General features: G+C 39.6%; 2 protein-coding genes across 2 annotated transcripts in view; both read right to left on the reverse strand.

Moving 5' to 3' along the window:
• LOC124264738 (la-related protein 4-like) overlaps positions 1–2,919 on the reverse strand; it is a 63,613-nt gene extending 60,694 nt beyond the window's left edge. Inside the window, exon 1 of the mRNA XM_046699509.1 lies at positions 2,845–2,919. Within this exon, the coding sequence (XP_046555465.1) occupies positions 2,845–2,919 (75 nt within the window). The remainder of the gene's footprint in view (positions 1–2,844) is intronic.
• An 11,682-nt stretch (positions 2,920–14,601) lies between these two features.
• LOC124264731 (eukaryotic translation initiation factor 1-like) lies at positions 14,602–21,913 on the reverse strand. The gene is made up of 4 exons (XM_046699501.1): positions 21,749–21,913; positions 17,310–17,473; positions 16,474–16,605; positions 14,602–15,026 (listed from the first exon to the last, which is right to left on the reverse strand). Exons 1-4 carry the CDS (start codon positions 21,783–21,785, stop codon positions 15,012–15,014), a joined length of 348 nt encoding a protein of 115 aa, XP_046555457.1. The 5' UTR covers positions 21,786–21,913; the 3' UTR covers positions 14,602–15,011.
• Between the last annotated feature and the right edge of the window lie 1,764 nt (positions 21,914–23,677).

Here is a 23,677-nt window from a genome sequence, read left to right on the forward strand (position 1 = left end):
ACCCAGTGATCAACATCATGAGCATCGATCTATACGCAATTGGGATACGACATGTGTCAGCGAGACTGACCACCCGATCCTGTAAGTCGCCTCCTACGACAAAGCATGGGTTGCTGAAGATCAAATGGAACCCGGATCGTCACGGGTAATGCTGTTTTGAACACTATTTCACTAATATCAAGGCGTGTCCGAAATCCCATGTCCAAGACTTGGATCACTTAAAGGTACGCTGGGGAACTGGTGTAGTGATAACAACGAATTTTAATTACCATATCTAATTTTCCAATCTGGTAGTTTAACCCATGAGTATAATCCTGATAAGCTAAGGGACAACTTTACTAATTACGACCCCTGAAACACCTGGATCAGATGAGTTCGAATCAAAATGTAACAGGCAAATACATATATACACCATGTCAAAAATGGTGTGCGTGTGTGTGTGTGTGTGTGTACGTGGATTTTGACGATACACACAGTGCGAAGTACCTTTTATTGGAAGAAAGACAAGTAATGTTATGAGTGAGTTTAGTTTTACGCCGTAGTTTTACGCTGGACCAGGCAATCTAGTGATCAACAGCATGAACATCGATCTGCGCAATTGGGAACCGATGACATGTGTCAACCAAGTCAGCGAGCCTGACCACCCGATCCCGTTAGTCGCCTCTTACAACACGCATAGTCGCCTTTTGTGGTAAGCATGGGTTGCTGAAGACCTATTCTACCCCGGATCTTCACAGGTCCCACACAGTACGAAGTACCTTTTGTTGGAGGAAAGACAAATAATGTTATGATGCCATGTTGTCGCTATATGACAGAAATAATGCCGATGCGACTTCAAATTTCAATTCACTCAAATTGTCTTCTTGGTGTTTAAGCACAGGATTCTGGCGCGTCGTTAGGAACCCGACTCCAAATCAGCTAATGATGGAGAACTAGATTTTATATATATGAACAAGAGTAACTGACCAGACATGTATATACCACCATCCCCCGGTTACTGAGTGAGTGAGTTTAGTTTTACACTGCACTCAGCAATATTCCAGCAATATGGCGCGGTCTGTAAATAATCTAGTCTGGACCAGACAATCCAGTGATCAACAACATGAGCATCGATCTGCGCAATGGGGAACCGATGACATGTGTCAACCAAGTCAGCGAGCCTGACCACCCGATCCCGTTAGTCGCCTCTTACGAGTGAGTGAGTGAGTTGAGTTTTACGCCGCACTCAGCAATATTCCAGCTATATGGCGGCGGTCTGTAAATAATCGAGTCTGGACCAGACAATCCAATGATCAACAGCATGAGCATCGATATGCGCAATGGGGAACCGATGACATGTGTCAACCAAGTCAGCGAGCCTGACCACCCGATCCCGTTAGTCGCCTTTTACGACAAGCATAGTCGCCTTTTACAGCAAGCATGGGTTGCTGAAGGGCTATTCTAATAGACCCGGACCTTCACGGGTCCGCCTCTTACGACAAGCATGGGTTACTGAAGGCCAATATTCTAACCCGGACCTTCACGGGTGCCCCGGTTACTAGTTTTAGCTGTGTTATACAGCCTTTCCTTTGTATGAGTTGTAGCAATGTTCCAGCAATATCACGGCGGGGATACCAGAAATGGGCCTCACACATTGTAGGGCCGGTGGGGTAGCCTAGTGGGTAAAGGGTTCGTTCGTCATAAGGAAGACCCTGGTTCGATTCACCACATGGGTACAATGTGTAAAGCCCATTTCTGGGGTCCCCTGCTGTGACATTGCTGGAATACTGCTAAAAGCGGCGTAAAACAAAACTCACACATTGTACCCATGTGGGGAATCGAACCCGTGTCTTCGGCGTGACGAGCGAACGCTTTATACACTAGGCTACCCCACCGCTGATTTTCTTCTTATTTTCTTTTTTATGCACTTACTTCGTACATGCAAGTGATTCTAAACCACTTTATGTAGATAGTGGTTGGTGGAGGGTTGGGGTTCCGGAATGACTGGTGGTCGTATTGTGCAGCGCAACAAATGTACGCACAAGTGACAAAAACAGTAAGATTTCAGACCATAACCATCGACAAAAATTTTGCATGGGTTAGGGCGGTCGTAAACCTTATCCTTACCAAATAAAATGTATGTACTTAAAAAGTTAGTCGATGTTTGGGTTTCGGTCGATAGTTTGACAGCACAAGCAGCGGCCAATATTATAGTAGTTATGCGTTTCGGTGCAGCTCAAAAACAAAATGTAAAAAGGGGTTTAGGGTCAAGACTTCAAGTCTGGATCGCGGAATACACATTCTAGTTTCATTATATCTCGTACTTGTAAGTAAATATAGTACTACATTGTATTTTGTTCCGGACCAGCGGACTTTGATATGGAGGCACTGTGTTCACCTGTGTATGCACCTTCCGACATGGGTGATCTTTAATTTTACGTCATTCGGATATTTAAAACTAGACCAGGTTGGTGATAAAATCAGATCGGCCATCGGATTCAGATGCACCTTTTCATGATCCGATTGAGAGACAATATTATATTACTCTCACCAATCTGCGGGGCTCGGAACATACCCACCGCCGTTTGCGTATGTTGTGGTAGGTATAGGGCGTTCTACAACACATCACACCGACAAACGATTGTCACCTTAGCTGTTTCATTGTATTGTTGGCACATAAAAGAAGAAAATGTGGTTTTACTGTCATCTTGCAGAACACGCTGCACAAGTTGATCTAAATCTTAACTATGATATCATTTGAGTAATGTTTGGATAGTTCACATACCTGTCGGCGTGGCCTTTCGTATTTCATGGTGAATTCTAGCGAAATCGGCTGCTGAATTCTATTGACATACCACTGCCCACACGACAGGCAAAGCTCGTGCATTTCGAGGCTGCACATTCTTCTTTGAACTGTCCGCTAGGGGGACAGCCTGACATCGTTTTTGTTATCACGTGCCCAAAATATATTTTGATAAATTATTTATTACTCCATTGAATCGACATACCAAGTACCTGATTTAGTCACTCATTTCGTTCTGGACCTTTCGAGTGTCAACTGAAAATACACCCAGGATGAACAAAGGGAGATAATTTAACTTGATTGCAAAATTTACATGTTGGTTTAGCTGTTGACAAACTTACTTGGTTGCAACAGACAACATCCAGATATTGAGTCTAATAAGACAATTCCAAAAGATTAAATGTTTGTTATTTCACTCCGCTTGTCCATGCAGTTGTAAACACACCTTTTAAAATTCGTCGGCGTTGTCGTGTAGATGAGGTTGTTTTGACTCGCCTCAGACTAGGTCATTGTGACATGCATATTGAAGCATTTTAGGTAAAGACATTTCCCCTCAATGCGAATACTGTAACTAAACTGTCCAGACACTGGTCCGCACTGTCTCATTGAAAGTCCAGCTCATGAAAGACCAAGTTTAATTAAAGAAACTGTGCTTAACAATACCTAAAACATGTTTACACTGAACACAATACTCGGGGATAATTTAATGTATGGTTGCATACAAAGAGCTGTGTTAGACTTCCTCAGTTTGACATAATTTAACTGAACATAACTGAGTTTGTTAATTGTTGGGCGCATATATTATATACATGTATATGCCTTTTCATGCAGGACCAAGGTCGCCCTCACCTACCTTACCTTACCAACATCAGCGCTATAACAATCTACTACACCATAATCGTAATTCTAAAAGACGTAACTAGATCCGGGTTGATGTATGTCACTGTATCCCCATTGTGTAAATCGCTGCTCAAGATTTATGACCCAGACTCGACTATTTACAGATCGTCTTCATATAGTTGGAAAACTGCGACCTAAGAACGCTTCGAGTGAATGAGTTTAGTTTTACGCCGCACTCAGCAATATTCCAGCTAAATGGCGGCGATCTGTAAATAATCGAGTCTGGACCAGACAATCCAGTGATCAACAGCATGAGCATCGATCTGCGCAATTGGGAACCGATGACATGTGTCAACCAAGTCAGCGAGCCTGACCACCCGATCCCGTTAGTCGCCTCTTATGACAAGCATGGGTTACTAAAGATCAATATTCTAAGCCGGACCGTCACAGGTTTAAGAACGCTTCGAGCAGGTGCGGGCTCTTCAGTCATTTGTTTTTTCGTGGGAAGGGCATCAAATGAAACCGCCTGTGACGTCATAAACAACAGAAGACGTCACCATTAGGCGACAGTGTGTTGATCTGACGACACGGGCCGCTTTGCAAGCAATGCAAATAATGTAAAACATGAACTACCAATCATAATGAAGCCAAAATGATAAAATTCTGTAATCATTTCATCCATTGGCGTATAAATTCCAGGGCCTAGATTTCCGAAGCTCTCTTAGCGCTAAGATAGTCGTAAGTGCCATACATTAACATTAACTTACGACTATCTTAGCGCTAAGAGAGCTTCGAAAATCTAGGCCCAGAGGTATGTACGTAGCCAAAGAAGAAAATATATAGTTTTGTTCATTGTTTCTGGCAAAGGTAAATGCCAATTACATACGCTTCTCACTGCTCTGTGTGTGTGTGTGTGTGTGTGTGTGTGTGTGTGTGTGTGTGTGTGTGTGTGTGTGTGTCCTGGTAGTTAAAGCGTTCGCTCATCACGCCAAAAAACCGGGTTCGATTCCCCATATAGGTACAATGTGTGATGCCCAATTCGGGGTGTCCCCAACCATGATATTGCTGGTATATTGCTAAAAGCGGTGTAAAACCCAACTCACTCACTCACTGCTGTTAGGATGGGAACGATCATTTGACGACTATCACCGTCTGTGTCCATTGCGTTACGTCATCACAACTCCACACATTTCGTCCGTCTGTCATCATGATGTTTATCAAAATGGCGATTTGTAACAAAACCAAAAGACTGGTCGCATCTTTCAGCTGTAGATTATTTCAAACATATTTTATTGTGTTTTGTGGTTGCATTAACATCGGTATATCCCTTCACTGAGTAATCACGGGACGACTCTGCTGGGATTGACAGAACTAAAAACTGAAAGTTAACATTTGAATAAGAACAGAACATTTATTCAGGCAAATATTTTAACCGTGGGATACGCTGCAATGCCGGGCACCAGTTTCTTGTCGTGGTCTAGACGCTGCAATTAGTGTCATGTGAAAGAGAATTATTGTCTCTGTGTAATTTACCTGGTAGCTGGTAGCTTCTGTAACAATATTTGAGTTGAGAAAACTAACACGAGGATTTTGACTTGACTCAGTATGTAGGGTTGCCAATTAACTTTGACAATGCGATGCGTTTTATCAAGTCGTCATCCTTTGTGAATGATATGAATGTGTTCCTTAAAATGTCCCGGTATCTCCCATGCGATAAATATGATAAATAATGAAGTAAAACAAACATTACGTCTGGTTATGGGAAGTATCTCAACTGGGCTTTGGATACTAACTGAAGGATGCGTCTTTAATGAAAAGTTGCATACCGCAGAGATATTCAGATTAACTATAATATAGGATTCAGCGGAAACTAATAGCATATTGACATCTGGAATTACATGTGTCATGGTGTAGGAGGTGGGATAATAAACTACACATTGGTTTAAAGACACGATCCTTCCATTCGTGCGACACAGGTAAGCGGGCTCATGCCATCTAAATAAGAACATCTGCTGAACAATTCAGTTCACTGTTATTGCTGTAAAATCTTGAATAAATAAAAACAAACGATCGTGTTTTTGTAAACGTAAGACCGGGAATCCTTCAGGTCAAGGCGCCCAAACACTATCACAAGAAAATGAAAGCAAAGCATTTTCTAAAAATGTTTGTTACTTTATGCACACGAGGCATCCTCGATAATCTCCAGGGTATACGTTCCGATAAATCTCCACTAAACCCTGGATGCATCTACGGCTCGAGCCGATGATTTTATTACCTCCCTTGGTTGTCTTTTTATCCAATCAGGTGTCTACGCTGGGAAGTTGAGCGTACCAATCACAACTCACTTTCGCTTTTTAAATTATCTAACCGACTAAACTTGGCAACACAATAATATACTGTTTCAGAGGTACTCTGAAAGAGGTAGAAGGTGTTGCATATATTTTTTTAAGATTTCAGACCTGTCAATTTGTCTGTATAAACTGCGACCGCTATCTTTGTTGACACTGGCAAGCTCGGTTGTAACGGCGACTTATCTGATTGGCCACTGTGAGAATGCGGAGCCAGCAAAGGGAGGTAATAAAACAATCGGCTCGAGCCGTAGATGCATCCAGGGTACAGTGGAGATTTATCGGAACGTATAACCTGAAGATTATCGAGGATGGCACACGAGGTGGATAGTGGCCTTTACTTACCCTTATAAATGATACTGTTGTTTTTCTTTGTCGACCTATGTAAAATTACGTCATGAAGTCACAGTTTGATGTACCGTCATGTCCCTACATGCTTCACAGAATGTTAACATGTTTTATGAATTAGTTAAATCTGCCATTAATTACCTTCTTTATCACTATGCATCACGATGCAATTTCATGCTATCCCGTACACCATCGACTCAGGATATATGAGCAATTTAAGATGAAGTCAAGTATGTCATGTATATATTTGAGTGAGAAATAACAGGTGTATTTCCAAGTTCAAATGAAACAAAAATAAAGCTATACCTGTAAGCTGGCGGGCAAAACAGTTTACTATATACCCATGCACACTTAGGACAGTGATACAGGGGTGCAATACGGATGACGTCGTCAAATTCCGTATTGCACCCCAGATTCCGTATTGAACCCCTATCGGTTCTACTGATTTGTTATATTAGTAACAGATTATTTCAAGATAAGAGTGTATATAATAAATATAGAACCTCATACTAGTGCATTTGGATGTTTTGTATTGAACGAGAAGAACTCTTTGTTTCTCTGCACCCATGACATCTTCTCGTTCAATACAAAACATCCAAATGCACTAGTAGGACGTTCTATACATGTATACACTTGAAAATTGGATTTGAATTTGCGACAACCATGTTCCCGGTGATTTCATGTGTACGCCATGTGTTGTGTGACACTCATGGCAATGATTTATCACAATTTCTTCAGCCACGATCAAACATAGGCATACTTTCTTATTCTGGTAATTTGTATTTGATTTGAGTGGAGTGAGTGGGTGAGTGAGTTTAGTTTTACGCCGCACTCAACAATATTCCAGCTATATGGTGGCGTCTGTAAATAATCGAATCTGGATCAGACAATCCAGTGATCAACAGCATGAGCATCGATCTACGCAGTTGGGATACGATGACATGTGTCAACCAAGTCCGCGAGCCTGACCACCCGATTCCGTTAGGCGCCAAGGTCACAACAGGCGCCTCTTACGACAAGCATGGGTTACTGAAGATCAATTCTAACCCGGAACTTCACGAGTTGAGAAAATTACATTTGCATTGACAGTTCATGTGCAAAAACTGCTTCGATGTGTTGAGAAATGTTCATAACTAAATAACAATGAATGAAAACGAGCATACACTGGGACGTATTTACATTAAATGTATATTTAAGACTATATGTACCGATCGCGTCGGCCGGCGATTGAATCCATGGTGGCATATTTCATCACGTGACACATGCAGCAGCTGTCAGTCAGATTGATGGACTGAAGATTTGATTTCACAATCGCCGCCTCGTACACGTGTCAACAGACTACTCTCGAAGTACATGTCAGGTGAACGACTCACGTGTCGTCTGCAAACAATAATTACTCAGCACATTTTACGAGAATTTGTGTGGCGGGGGAATGTAGGTCTTCCTCATTCACGTCATCCTCTTCACTACACACACTCCTTAGCCCACTAAACAACACCCGACCCTTCAAAGCCTTAGGTACATTCCTAATCAAAACTGGCCTTCTAGGTCGCATATAATCCGTTTAACCAACTAGTACAAATATAAATGAATCAACACAAAAAAACTAACCACATAACCTGAAAAAAACACAACTAAAAACAAACACCAATCAAACCACCCCGTAGTTCAACTCCCCCTACCACTTCTGGCAAATTTCAAAGTCATAGAAATTTAATTATGCAACCCCGGTCGCCCCCTTCATATCTTTCGGTCAAATCACCCTCTTTCGATCAAACACTAAATGGCCTGGCAGGCCTGTGTGTCGGAATCTCCTTCTCCTCCTCCTCGTCATCATCATCATCACGACCACTACCACCACTATCATCATCATCATCATCATCATCATCATCATCATCACACAGGGGCTTGTAACACAAGGACCTTTTATATTGAGCTAAGACCCCGTCACAGTGACTTGTGCGTCAGAAGACCCAGCTAGTCCTCCATATAGATGTCTGGAATCGGTGGGTGCAGAGCTTCCAACCCCAAGAGAGAAAATAGCTTGAGATGCCGGGGCCCACAACACGGCCATAACTGCAACTTCCCTTCTCAGAAAAGTCACTGACAATGATGTATTCAGACCTATTTGTGTGATCTTCAACGGATTTCTATTTTCATTTTTCACATGGACCCAGTTTGGCGTGAGATTTATCAATTGTGTCGTGAGAGCGTGACATGCGTTATAAATGCGCGAGGTATGTGTGTTCCCTTGACACGTCAGTTATTAATAATGTTCATTACAATTCAGAATACTTAATCTTTATTCTGTTACTTTCCGTGAGTATGATTTTGAAATGTAAACTTTGCGGAGGACAATTCAAATCACGATATTCACTTGTCAAACCATATATATAATGCAGATACAATGTGTCTTTCGTTCCGCGCTGCTGATGTTTGCATTTATATCCCTCGGGTAAAAACACTTTTTTTAAAACTGTGGATAAGAATGTTTTAAAAAGACCAGTGTGGTTACATTTAAGACTGACGGACAACGTGAGGGGCGGCAGGGGAGAGATCATCATTTCAAGCAACGTCATACGTTCACATCCGTATCTAAGTTGTTACTTTTGAACTAAACTGTGTATGCACAACTCGGCTTCGTATAATGTGAGGATATTTCAACTGACACGATCCATTGAAACGTACCAAGTTGAGTACTTGTAATCTGAATGCTATGGTATAGATATGATTATATCACTAACAACAATATCCGGGAATGGTACAGATACGGCTTTCACATTTGACACGATACATCGTAATGGTTGACAGAGGATATTGGTGACAGGTCATTGATTAGCGCCCCTCTTTTGGACGTTAATAATAATAATAATGAGTATTTATAAAGCGCTGTATCCATCCACAAGGTGCATGCTCAAAGCGCATAAAATGAGAGAAAAGACACACGTGGTGAAATAATAGTATGAAATAAAACTTATGAATGATATTCATGAATGATAGGGTGAAATAAAGTCTATGAATAATAGCCTGAAAATAGTTGCGTCTTGAGTTTTGATTTGAATACAATTAATGAAGATGAAAGTTTGATGTCCAGAGGAAGTTTGTTCCATAGTCGAGGAGCTGCGTGGCTAAAAGACTTCTGTCCATTGCTGGTAAGATTATTCTTTGGTGTGTTCAGAAGATTCAGATTTTGAGATCGAAGAGTCTTTATAGGGATGTAATCTACTATAATAGTATATTAGAAATGATCTAGTCTGATCCAGACAAGCAAATGATTGATACTGTGAGCAAAGGCCCATCCCATAGGTGCATGATGAGTGAGTTTAGTTTTAAGCCGCTTTTAGCAATATACCAGCAATATCACGGCGGGGGACACCAGAAATGAGCTTCACACGTTGTACCAGTGTGGTGAATCGAACCCGGGTCTTCGGCGTGACTAGCGAACGCTTTACCCACTAGGCTACCCCACCGCCCCAGCTGCACGATGACAGGTGCTGTCGACCAAGTGACCAAGCCAACCAAGGCATGCCCGTTCCGTACGACAGCACTCTTGCTGATGTACCCTTTCTTATACCCTGATTCAACTACTGGACAATTCCACAAACATGCAACTCTCGGTGTGCTTCTTGTAAAATAGACAATGTTAATGGGTGTGATATTAACAAACCAAATATTTTCTGACGGAATAAATATTCAAGGACCCATAGCTATAATATGTACGATTAATATTTGTTTTTTTAAAGTCAGTTAACAGAGCTGAAAGTATTTCAAAACGGTATACCCGCCATGATACAAGGACAGTCTACCGGTATACCCGCCATGATACAATGACAGTCTACCGGTATACCCGCCATGATACAAGGACAGTCTACCGTTCTGTACTGTAACAGCTTGTTTTATTTTCTGTTTAAGTAGGCGGTGGGGTAGCCTAGTGTTCGCTCGTCACGCCGAAGACCCGGGTTTGATTCCCCAATGTGTGAAGCCCATTTCCGGTGTTCCTGATATTGCTGGAATATTGCTAAAAGCGGCGTAAAACTCAACTCACTCACTCACTCTCTTTATGTTTGGGTTAATGTGTTAGTGCTCTATTTCTAAATGCGCACAAGCTCTTCTGAAGATTTGATCGAACGATTGGTGAGTGACCGCTTACTGTTTCAATGTCAATAATATTTATGACGTGACCAAGATAACATACCTACAATACAAAAACACTCGAGGGACCTACGAGCGCGTGAAATTGACGGGTCAGCCAATCTTCCGCGCTGGTGTCTGTAAGGGAAGCGAGCGGAGTTCTTTCCCTTTAACTTGTCGATATCAAGTTTTTTGTATACGTTGTTGACGATTATTGCCAAGCGACGTAAACATCGTCTTATGCTGCGAACAGAAGACACGCCCGTGAACAAAGGGTTTGTTTGGGAGACATCGACCTTAGCAGTGTTAGTAACTCAGACTTAGTTTGACCAACCCAAATACCAGGGAACAGCGTTATCGGCAGGAATGAGTTTATTCACATCGGCAATATTTCAGCCATATCGTGACTAAAAGAGCTATATGTTCAAGATTTATAAACTTGCATTATACAAACCTGTCAACGAAAGACAGTAAAATCAACTAAAATATCACAGATTAACAATTAAAACTAGCTACCGTTAACTTTAAAATAAGAATACTATTTAGGGCAATACAATATAAAAACGTACTGAGTGAGTGTGAGTTTAGTTTTACGCCGCACTTAGCAATATTCCAGCCATTTGGCGGCGGTCTGTAAATAATCGAGTCTGGACCAGACAACCCAGTGATGAACAGCATGAACATCGATCTACAACTGGGACAGCAGCTGAAGTTAGAGCATCATACTAGGGACCATGGAGACTTACAGTACTCTGGATTTACACCATCCCTTCAGCAGTTGGCGATTTTGCTAAAAACTTTAGCTAACACAAATATCCTACCCAAGGCAATATTTTAGGCATCAAACACATCACTGGCATTGAAGCTTCGGGCTTATTCTTTTACCCCGATTTCATTATCCCTCTAGAATATGTTGACGAGTCTTTGTTTCAGGTGGTACAGTAGTTATGCTTTTCATGATCTTAACATACTGATTTTCATTTGAGCATCTTACGGAAGAGATATGAAAAGGGAACTTTACTAGCGCTTTGTCGGCCCTCAAAGAACACTTCTTTGTGGTTTTATTTTTAAAATATATATAATTTGATTTTAAAACTATATATAATTTATGATTTCATCTCGTATATGAATTTCATTAAATTGGCATTTTTCGGCATAAACTTGCATTTGAAACAAGGTAGGGGCTATGTGCCCATTCATTTCTTACGCCAGTCTCTATTGAACCAATTAATTTTTACACAGAATTATCCTGCCACAGATAAACTTGTTACAACTGAAGCCCAGTACAACCTCCATGTTGGATAGGTATTGTAAGACGGTGCAATCTTGAATGCTAGTCCCCAGCCTGCTAGAGTTCGATAATCGTTAATTGGAACATCGATCGATTATCGATATACATGTATATGCTTCCTTTCACTTAAAACACTCACTATATGTTATGTATATATATGTATGGTTACACTAGCTTGGGGGAACCAACTGCAAACCTTATGCATCAAATTGCTGAAAAGCATGTGCAATATCGTGCATGGGAACAGCTGTGTTTTGGTGTAAAGTCTTGTTACGAATTCACCAATTTTCACTGATTTTTATCATTTATTGAACTCATGACAATGATCTTTTCAAGGTTACGAATTTGTTTTACAATACATCAGTTCGTGTTTAAACAGTACCTTTAAACAGTATGGGATATTTTGCAAAATTTTGTTCAGAACAGTTGCCTGAAGTAAGTGGCTATATTTACACTAGCGAGTCTAAACCTTTGAAAATTAGTATATATCGGAGAAGTACGTTTGAGCAAAAGGGATCCAGAAAACTCTGTAAGAAATGAAGATATTTCATATCACTGGTGAAAGGTGACATATTTGGACATGTATTACTAACTCGCACCGCACTGAATGTATTCTAGAAGCAGCCAATGAATAAACACATAGCTCTGTTTAATGTCTGAGTAAATCAAAACATAACTATTAACATAGATCATGGAAGACACATTTTCATATCGACAGTCATTAACAATTGTTCCCTTCGACGACATTTCCGATTATTGATCTTTTCAGCCAGCCATTTTGTGTATTGAAACATGGCCAAGTGACCATATCGAAGGTGAAAGAGTGTCATTTAAGCCAGCTTTTTGTGATATGTTCTGGTTTATATTTTAATGATACATGTATAATAAAGAAATGGGGCACAAGAAATAGGCTACACGTCGTTTGAAAAATAAATATATAACCGTTTCTGGGTATGTAGATTATGCCTGTGGAGCTTTGTATCTGTTTTACACCTCTAAAACCCTTGTTTTAGACTGCGGTAAAACCAATACTAGTATTCCAGTGAAAAACTACCTGTTTCTAATAGTTATTTTAGTTTTAAACATTTGAGCGTAACTACAAAGACTTATGTTCATATCCGACACCCATGATACTTCATTCATCACAATTTATCTAACCTCACGCGTGTCGTTTTCTGTTTGGCTGAGCCAATCAATGTACCCCGCTTACAAGCGAGAAATAGTTTCTAGGTTACCCGCTGGAAATTCGTTTGGTACTTCGTGTTAGTAGTGTTTTGACCTGTTGCCTAACTCCGGTACTCCTCATGACCCAATAAATGTGCTTCAAACAGTTCAAAATTAACATCGAGGGCGAGGGGAACAGAGTACATCAACCCGTGTCCCCCTCGTGACCAGTGAACAACGTATTTATCTTACCGAACACCTCAATATCAATTTTGAACTGGCGTGTGTGCGCGTGCGTGTTTTAACGTTATAATACTTCAGGGCTTAACTGCTTTATCATACACGATAAATGGTGGTAGAGCGAAAATACATTTCTTAATTGAGGCTTAATCTAAATATTTCATCGATGAATCAGTCAAGTAACAAATGGAGATGAGCATGGACATGGCCCTTTCGTTGTTTGATTCGATCCATTTGGAATATTTGCTGGAGCACTCATTCAAACTTCATAATTCTGCTATGTGCAGGGAACTGACCATCCTCGATAATCTACAGGGTACGATCATACTCCACTATAGCGGAGAGTGATCGTAACGTATACCCTGGAGATTATCGAGGATGGGAACTGACAAAAGAAAGTAAAATTTTCTAAAAGTTCAAAGTAAGTTCTGTCAAGTAACTTTTGTGTTCTTCACAGAAACTGTTAAAATATGTTTGCTTAGGTTCACTGTTGCCAATGGAAACATGATCAAAAAGAATGCAAGTAAGGTAATTAATTCAACATAATAAATTCATACCAGACCCATTGTGGTATTGATATCCGTCAGAATATGTCTCATGCACCGAGAAGAAACGGATTTCCAGATCAAAACACTTAGTCTCTTCAGAGTTACGTCCCTTGAACTGCGCCTTGTCTGCGACAGACACCATACAATCACCGAGGTAAACATTAAACTATTTCATGAAAAGAATTTTAATATTTAATTGCAGAGAAGTAATGGGGATGAAAACATGGGTCCAGGAAACAGAATGGAAACTTTGAGGTTCTGGACTTTGAGTTACCTGCATTTGAAAGTACTTTTAAAAAATAGAAAGAATGTGCCTCACAAGTTCACCTGGAGAGTTGGGTTTTTAGAAATATTCCAGCAATATCACGGGTGGTGTGTGTGTGTGTGTGTGTGTGTGTGTGTGTGTGTGTGTGTTACAGAAGAGAGAAGGAGAGACACCAGAAATGGGCCTCACATTGTACCCATGTGGGGAATCGAACAAGCAAATGCTTTAACCACAAGGCTACCTCCACCGAATGCCAGTTCACCTGGAAGTTAGCAAACCTTTGCTGGATGCACAAGTTATCTTGATTTATCACCCTTCGCTGATGCAAGACATGAGACTGTTCATAAGATGAATGCCTGGTCTATTACTTACAGGTCATCATTCAGCTGGAATACTACTGAAGGTATGATTGTGTGATTTCAAGGTAGATTTTGTGACCACTGAACAAATCATGGAATTGGTGTGTCTATTGTTACTTTCTTCGCAGAACTGTCCTCATGTTATAAATAACAATCCAGGAACCAATGCAAATGTTCATACACCTGAATAAAACAGATTCAGAATGAAAGGACTTGATACTGGTGTAAACATTAGAGACATGCAAACTACATGTAGCATAAAAAGTGACGAACAAAAGATTAAAGTCTTTATAAAAATGTTTATTATTGATGACAAAGTAATACAATTGTGTGATCTATTAAAAAGGCATACAATTGTTAACTGGCATAGGGCTTTTGATGTTCAAACATGAATGACCATGTCACAACAGGAAAAAGTCTGACAATGGCTGAGCTCTCCATGCTTATGATATACACAAGCTTCAAGTCAGTTTGCCACAAACAGTTCGTGCTTGAGAAAATGTCACTTATCCTGGCTTCATGTTGGCTGCCCAAGGTTAGCCATACCAGCAGACAGGGTAGGTTACAGAAAGGAAGTTGTCGACTAGAAGTAAATACATGGTTACCTAAAACACAGGGTTAACACTAGCATCACAAGTTGAGTTAAAAACAAATGAGTGTTCACAATGGCAACATTGGTCTGGTGAGATGAAGGCCTAGAAACCGTGCACCTGAAAATAAACAAGGACACGGTAAACATAATATTTCAAGACTTGCAAAATACATAACATCTGAACTTCAAAATATATGTCAGGGTAGAGACTGCGATCTGGTAGAATCGGAGATTCTACCAGTAGAGATTGCGATCGGAGTCTCTACCAGTAGAGACTGCGATCGGAGTCTCTACCAGTAGAGACTGCGATCGGAGTCTCTACTGGTAGAATCTCCGATCCTACTAGTAGAGATTGTAATCAGTAGTCTCTATTGAGTTGAATCGGAGATTCTACCAGTACATTTTCCAATTCAACTGGTAGAAACTCCGATCCTACTACTAGAGGCTGCAATCGTCTTCAACTGGTAGAAACTCTGAGTGATCTGTGGGTAAACAACAGACACTTTTTCTGAACAGTACTATGCATTTTATTCAGATATAACACTAGACTGTTTCCACTTCTACAGATATATTAAGGACTAAAAATACAAATGTGACTTGAGAGATCATATTACAATATACACATATATTACAAAACTGATTACAAGCAAGATCAATTGTTTAATAACAACAGGTCCAAGTAAGGCAGGTCAGGTATTTAATCAGCACTGAGCAGTTAACTGGCAAACATTAAACTTAGTAGTTTTAGGTGTCTTGGCATGTCGGCATTTTGGGAGGATAGGTGTAGGGCAATTCCCCACCAGGTCATTATCCCATCTGCCATATCCCCACCTGGTCATTTCCCCACCTAAAAATGGTTTGTAACACTGTATTTACATCATGAGGCCAAGCTGCCAAATTTGGACTCCACTCAAAAAACCAAAACAAAATACCTTACTCCAAAACAGACTTAACAAATAAAGTTAACAAGATAACAATAAATAAGTTCAATTATAACTGGCAAATAATAGGAAAACATTATCCCCACTTATTATACTTGCTTGCATAAGCTTGCACTTGCTTGCATGCGTTATTCCATATAATGCATTCTACCAGTAGAGACTTGCAATCTCTACTAGTAGGATCGAGATTCTACCAGTAGAACTCGATCTATGCTATAATTTCTACTGGTAGACTACGATTCTACCAGATGCAATCTCTACCCTGACATATACATTATTCAAATGAGACTCCGATCTCTACAGACTCTCTCTACCCAGATATGTTAGTCTCTACCCTGACATATACATTATTCAAATGCATAACTTCATTTCACACTTCAAATGCAAGAGCCCAATATAATTAACATGTATACCTTGAGCATTACATGTGATACACTTTAGACCCTTGCAAGTAGATATACAAGACAAAAACATCAGTCTTACTTTCACTTTCAGAGTGCCCAAATTTGTATTACTAAATTAACAGATGATCAAAAGTTCCAGTCAAAAGCTGTTCCAACAGAATGATTAAACTGCCAAACTGAAATCATGATACTAACTTTATGATGTCAGTATGTTACATACCTTGACCTGGTCTTGAGAGGCAAGGCCGCACTTGCACAGCAGAGTCTTGATGTTATCTCTTTGGTCACCTTGCAGCTGCACAACCTCACCGTACTCAGGGTGCTCCACAACAGTGCCGTTGCAGGCAAATTCCTACACATAAAACCATGGAATTAATAAAGGATCACTATTTACTAGATTCATGTTTATGTAAAAATGTTACTTCTAGTCAAAAAGCAATTATTGTCATCCAGTTGGGAACTCAACCTTTACTATGGTCATATTTGACATGCAGGCTTGTAATAAAAATATTTCAAGATCAACATCTCACTATGTTCCAAGAGAACAACATCCACACGCATCCACTCCACTTCCTTTCATATTCAGGAAAGTTTTAACTTCTATAACATATTTTGGATAACATTAGATATATAGGTAAGTACAAATTTTAGATGGTAAACCACTCACTTGCAGAATGTGTCACATAATCACCTGCTCAGAAAAATAAGCCATGTGACCCTACTCAGCTTCCATAAGAAATGAGGAAATACAAAGTTCGTAATCAAGACTACCAGTTGTCATTGTGGCTTACTGTCATTGATTATGTGTCACTTTGAGAGTGTTCAAGTCCAGGATGGTCTTGTCTCCCCCCACCAAAGTACTAGAATTTGTACCTTACTAATACAATAACATGGTATTTAACATATTACAAAATATTAATCTTCATTGACTTTGAGTAGTCAATTCTGTTACACACCATTACTTTGGTTTTCTTAAAATGTGATAAATTCCCCAAGAGAAAAATATCACTTCCAACATTCAATCACATGCACACATATTTGTGCTGATTTTCACACCTTTTTACAGGCTTTGACAATTTTCTTGAAGTCGTATTGAGGATTGATGCCCTGGACAGTTGTTAAGGTCTTCCGTCCGTTACGTTGCTGTATTCGGATGTGGATCAGGGCATCTTTGGCCTGGTTACCAAATTTAGCATCATCGAATTCAGAAGCTAAAGGAGCTGAAAGTTAAATTAAAACCGGTTACAATCAATGACAAAAGAAAATATGCCCTGCATACAGATAGTAATATATAGTCAAGTTATATAGTCCAGTCAAACATATGCTCAAATAACAGTTGCAGTTTTATTCATATATGTCGTTTCTTAAACAAACACAAACATGCAAATGAAAAATACTTGGTCACAACAAGGTCTACCTATATCTGTCCAAGATGTGTTAAATTCTGTGGCAGTCTAAATGTTCACTTGTTTCATGTTTATACCACACCCAAACTGACGAGATAAACACATATCTGATCACATTTCTTCCATGTCTTGTTTGTAACAGGATCTCTGATTGGTTTAAAAAAAGGAAACAGGTTTGTAAGCCAATTGCAGACCTAACAATCTCACAATTCAACTTCCAGGAACTTTAGCAGAAAATGTCAAAGTACCGGAGAAAAATAACATTAGACACTAAATGTAGGAGGATTTAATTTACCAATCGACAAATTCAGGACAGTAGATATAAGCTATATATGTATTTTGGAAAAATCTTATAAAGTTATTAACTTCGAAACAATTTTTATGATAAAAAAAAACACACCCAAGTTAATCAGCAAACAATTTCAGGCGATGTCTTGAACTGTTTATGAAACAATTAGTTGACGTCAAGGACACTGGTAAATACATTTTAAGATATTGACACAAAAGTGATGTTTGCAACTAGGCCAAATAAAAAAAAATGTTGTGGTTTCCGATTACATCTCTTTAATATTTAGGTTAGGTAGGTAGGAATTATTTTTTAGAAGAAAAGTATGAATTAACACATTTATCAATGTATAATTGTTTATTCAACCAAGCTTGCGGCCATATGTCGACTTTCTCTATCAGAATGACCGATGTCCATTGGTGCCAAGCAAAGACAATGGTATCTGAAATTTTTTTATTCATACCTTTTAAAAGAACTAGGGTCGGCACCTGAATTCAAGGGTCGGTCGGGTAATTGGAACCACAACTTTTTTTTAGGCCTAAGGTATACCTTCAGCAGTTACTTATTTCAGAATCAATGAAACTTTCTGACAATTACAGCACACAAGAATCGTCAATTCAGTGAGAAAGTGTATTCCCAAATATAATAACTTACATTTGACCACTTTCAAAATGGCATTGTGTATTCATAGCTTTTTGTCGAGGGAGTTTTTTTTAAGAGGGATACACAAAGTATGTGATCTGGACTACCAGTTGCCTGGCTTCAGATTTTGGGGTAAGATGGCCGACATTGTGCTGATGAAATAGTGCCTGACACCGAGAGTGAGGGTTCTAATCCCGGATGGGACTCAACCTAACAAAAGTACTAGAATCGGTACTATAATGAGAAGATGTAATATACATGTTACATTTGACCACTTTCCATATGGCATTTCCAATTCATATAATAGCATTGTTCTGGCTGAAAATTAGGTGGAGCTTGATTTCCTGAAAGCAAAATGTTAATTTTCTGTGGGATAAGGAAAGGGGAGACCAAGAGGAAAAGAAGGCCACTACTTATGTAAAATAGACGATTCCACCCGGACAATCTATTTGAGCTCAGAATGGCCTAAATTTCCCTGGAGGGGTGTAGGGTATAGCACGCTCCACAAATCACTTTTGGGCACTTCACAAAATTGGTACTTGCAGCTATGACATCCTATGTCACCCAATTCTTTCAGGAGCCCAAGTGATGAATTATATTTTTTTGCTGCTTTTAGCAATATCACAACGGGGAACAGCAGAAAAGGGCTTCACACATTGTGCCCACGTAGGGAATCAAACCCAGGTCTTTCGGCATAACAAACAGCCTTAACCACAAGACTACCCCTCAGGGGCCCAAGCTAAAACTGAGATGCCTAACAAAAACTAATAAACATGCATTTTTCAACCCTCTTATTAGCAACCAAAACGGTCGCCTATGCCGCATAACTTTTATGATGGCAAGTTAGTATACAAATTTCATCTCACTGTGGCTCCTTGTTTATTATTGTGTTCAGACTGTCAAATCAACTGAATCCAGCAGCAGTAAAAATAAGATTTTGATTGGCTTTGATTTAACAAAAACATAAAGGATATGATTTGAGTATTGCACAACAAATCCAGAATATGCCGTAACAGATTTGAAGGGCAGTAATATTAAACATAAGACTTTGGCTTTTATTAATCCTGTACAATCTTCTTAATCTTAACGTAAGCATCTGAATCTGAAAACAGTTCCTTAAATCCATTTCCTTAGCATGCTTGACAAACAAAAGGAAGCACTCTTCACTTCCTTCATATCATTGAGACTACAAAGCTGAACAAATGATCTGCTCTAATTTAGAAGAAAAACAAACTACATACAGCTCAACTGTCAGTGTCACATAATTGAATTACATTTATGTTAGCATTATCCATTTGTAGCGGATTCTATTCCACTAGAAGTGCAGGCAAAGGGGCAATTTAGAACAGGATGTCTGGATTCAATGACAATACACGTTTCAGACTAGAAAATCGTGGAAAAAGCAAGTAAATATCAGCATGATTAGTTACATTACTCTGGGGCTTGTGACTTCAAATGTTTCATACCAAGTACTTAATTCTCATTAAACTTTGGAATTTACTTTGAAAATTAGACATTCATTAATGAAAAACAATGCTATTCTGGCTCATTTTCCAACAGTGACTAGGCAAGATATGTAGGAATCACTGTGGAAAATATTCTGTATCCAAACATTCTATACTTTACAACAGTATTACACCAGCCCCTCATTTAACATCCAAAACATGTTGTGATCCAATTTTACTTATTTTGAATCAATGGCATGCAAAATTGTATATTCCCAGTCTTATCTTAAATCTGGCACAAAATTTACAATATTCTTGGGCATTTCTTTAACCAAGTCCTTGAGCACATAACTTACAATATGTGTCTATATTTCATTTCACTGATTGTGCATATTTTCAAAAAAACTAAATAATTGGCAATGAATGTTAACATCCATAACAGTGCTCACTTCTTGAAAACATTACGGTTGTGGTGCTGGCAGCAGGGGCACTTTTGTGGATTCCAATAAATAGTGGATGCGGGATTTGAACCCACTTTGCCAACAAGCGTGGCTTTGTTAATGACTCAATCAGCCAACACGCTGATATTCAGGGATAGGTGGGGTGAAATTGGGTTTAACGTTGTGCTTGAGAATATGTCGCTCATATGACGACGTGCATCGCGTGATGATGTGTAGGTTACGGCTGCTTGTACTAGCCCAGACCGAAGCTGGTTTTATAGGGCTAGCCCACCGAGATACCATGCCACAGTGAAGCATGAATACCCCACTCAGACACATTATACTGACTCGAGCCGACCAGTCCTTGATGTACCCATTAATGCGGAGCGCCAGGCAGGGACCAACAAGTACCATATTTTAACGTCTTTTGGTATGACGCGGTCGGGGATTGAACCCGCGACCTTCCACTCTCCGGGCGGACACTCTAACCACTACACCACAGAGGCGGTCTATTCAGGGATAATTTACCAAGTCACCAGCACCTGGTTGTTACCTTTCTTCACATCTGACTTAGCCAGTTTCTCCTCAACTTGAAACGAGAGTTCAGGGCCCCTGAAGAAGCGCCACTGGAGAGCACAGCAGCAATACAGCTAGACAGTGGACGCTATAGTGCGATAATTCCTCATTGGCTGGCAGTCATTGCTGGTTGTTGGTAGTAGGGGGATAGACTTCCGCCTGTATCCCCCCTGAAATTTCATTCTAGTCAAATCATACCACCTGAATATATATTCCTCATCTGATAAGGATGAGTTTTAGCATGTTCCTTTAATTGTATCTGAATATATTGAAAGACATATCCAACTTCTAAAAATACCACTCAAAGAAATTGTTCATCATCGTGAAAATTTGGGGGGATACGGGCGTGAGTCTTACCTAAATATATATCGGAACCTATACCAGTTTTACTCATGTGAATAACGAAAAACCTGTATGACCTAATAAACACTCATTACAAGCGTCGCAATAGACGTAAATCAGACAGTAAAGATGCCGATAAAAACAGATAAGGTTTATAGGGTCCGTTTATAGGACTGAAAATCAGTCTTTATAATTACTGAGTTGGATTACCAAGAGTAAATACACGTGTTGCTGTGAAGAAATTCAGAAAAAGCAAACTTCACTTGCGACATTTCACAACACAACACGACGCCATTTTGAATCACAAAAATTGCGAAAACAACTTCGGTTTATCTCCTCTCTTTCCAGTATAACTTACCGAATCCTTCCTTCAAGTTCAAGAGTTCACCGCTCATTCAAGCTAATATACGTGTTCCACCCGACAAAAAATGGTAACTTGAAAGTTGCTGAGAGTGTAAGGTCGCTGCCGAAACGTTTGTTACAAATCCTCAAGTGTGAAGTTGAGGGAGTGCGCATGTGCTATGACGTCACTAAACTGCTTTCCAGAACTTTTATTCATTTCATATTAATTACGAATTAACCAAATATTTCCGAGAAAGACCATGATGTTTTAGGACATTGTATATATTATTCCAACTGTTTATGGGAATAAGTACTTAAATATGGAATCGTACGCCATAACGTTGTTAGAGAGTACATTTTTGGACTGGTTCCAAGCTGTTCTTAAAGCCGGTCAAGGCGTTATAAAACCGGTCGCTTGACACAGTCGCGCAAGGTCTGTCGACAATGCAATACGGCGAAGGCGACATTAAAAACATTTAACCAGAAGAAATGATCAGTCGCGCCTAATGCCGCAAGTTCACAGCATACAATCAGTTTTCTTCAATCTTGAAAAGGATGTATTTAAGATGATATCTTGTAACTTATACTTGGACAGATGGGTGCGCTTTGTGCTTGTATTTGTTTTGACGACTGATAAGGCAATAGTTAAAGCTAAACCGATGAAACTCACAGATGAATTAGATATGCGATAGTTCTAATGCTTACGTAGTCTGTCTCATAGACCCAGAACTACATTATACTCCCAGCTGTCTTGCCCTCCCTGCAATGCTAAAGCCCTAGATGAAGCAAATCTAGATTTCCCCAGAATCTCACTGGTGTTCCTTATCAATTAAATGGGTTTAATTGTTACTAATCAATATCAATTATATATATATATATATATATATATCTATATATATATATATATATTCAGGGACTAAGCGTTAGCTTACGGTAATGGATTAGATATACTTACACATCCATGTTTTCAGTAAAGAGTTGGGTATACACGTATATATATGTTTTAGTGATGAGTTAGATGTACTTATTTTTTGTTCACAGTGCTGAGTTAGACATTCATTACATGTCTGTGATGGTTTACAGTGGTGACTTACAAATATCACTAGAAACCGCCTGTATCCTTATCTCAGTATATATATGCCCGTCATAGGGAAACTTGAGGCATTCTCTGTGCAGATACCCTGCCACGCCTGTACCATCAAAAACATTGCAGAAAATCTCAATATCCAGGATCCAGGTCTTTCCGAAACAGTTATAAAGACTGAATAGGAAATCCATCAATCGAAATGCTTTTAGTATTTTTCATTTTAGTGCCTTTTTGTTACAAATTTTTTTTCTCTTTGGAGTATTGGCAGTCGGTGGCGGCATCATCTTCGTTATTTGTTGAACAGTTTCTCATGAAACTATCTAAGTTCAATTTTTTTTCATCTGAAATTTCTGTACCCATATCTGAGATGGCGGTATATGTGCGTTCACTTATGTAATTGTGACTATAAACTGAATTACAAAAGAAACTTGACACTCGATCACGGTTTTCTTTTCTTCAAAAACAAATAAGTTATTTTGATTGATTCATACAAGATAATAGTCATTAGTCTATGACACATTCAAACCAGGATGTCATTGTTGTGCTGAGGAGATACAGAATTGTCAGCAGTCAAACACCATAGAATGGATTTTGCACAAGGACAGTCCTTATGATATTGAGCTTTCGTCGCTAGAAACGTTGGTAATACAGTTAATACCGTGTATGACCGACATTTTCAGTCATGCAAGCCAGTGCATTTTGTGGCACAGCCAGCGTAACCCGGTGGACGACGTTACCAGGAATCGCCTCCACTCTCCATGATGAGCCTCTTCAAGATGTTGTGTTTTCTGTGGCCGTTGTGGTCGGTGTCTCAGTCGTTTGCCAAGATAATCAATCACATTCACGTCATTGCCAACG

This window comes from Haliotis rubra, unplaced genomic scaffold (genome assembly GCF_003918875.1).
Source record: "Haliotis rubra isolate DU_JTF1 unplaced genomic scaffold, ASM391887v1 Scf94, whole genome shotgun sequence".
NCBI lineage: Eukaryota > Metazoa > Mollusca > Gastropoda > Lepetellida > Haliotidae > Haliotis > Haliotis rubra.

Coding starts and splice junctions, on each gene's coding strand:
- LOC124264731 (XM_046699501.1), bottom strand. CDS start 21,785: ATGAGCGGTGAACTCTTGAACTTGAAGGAAGGATTCG. Junction 17,474..21,748: donor GAACTTGAAGGAAGGATTCG/GTAAGTTATACT, acceptor TTTAACTTTCAG/CTCCTTTAGCTTCTGAATTC. Junction 16,606..17,309: donor TTGTCAAAGCCTGTAAAAAG/GTGTGAAAATCA, acceptor TTTTATGTGTAG/GAATTTGCCTGCAACGGCAC.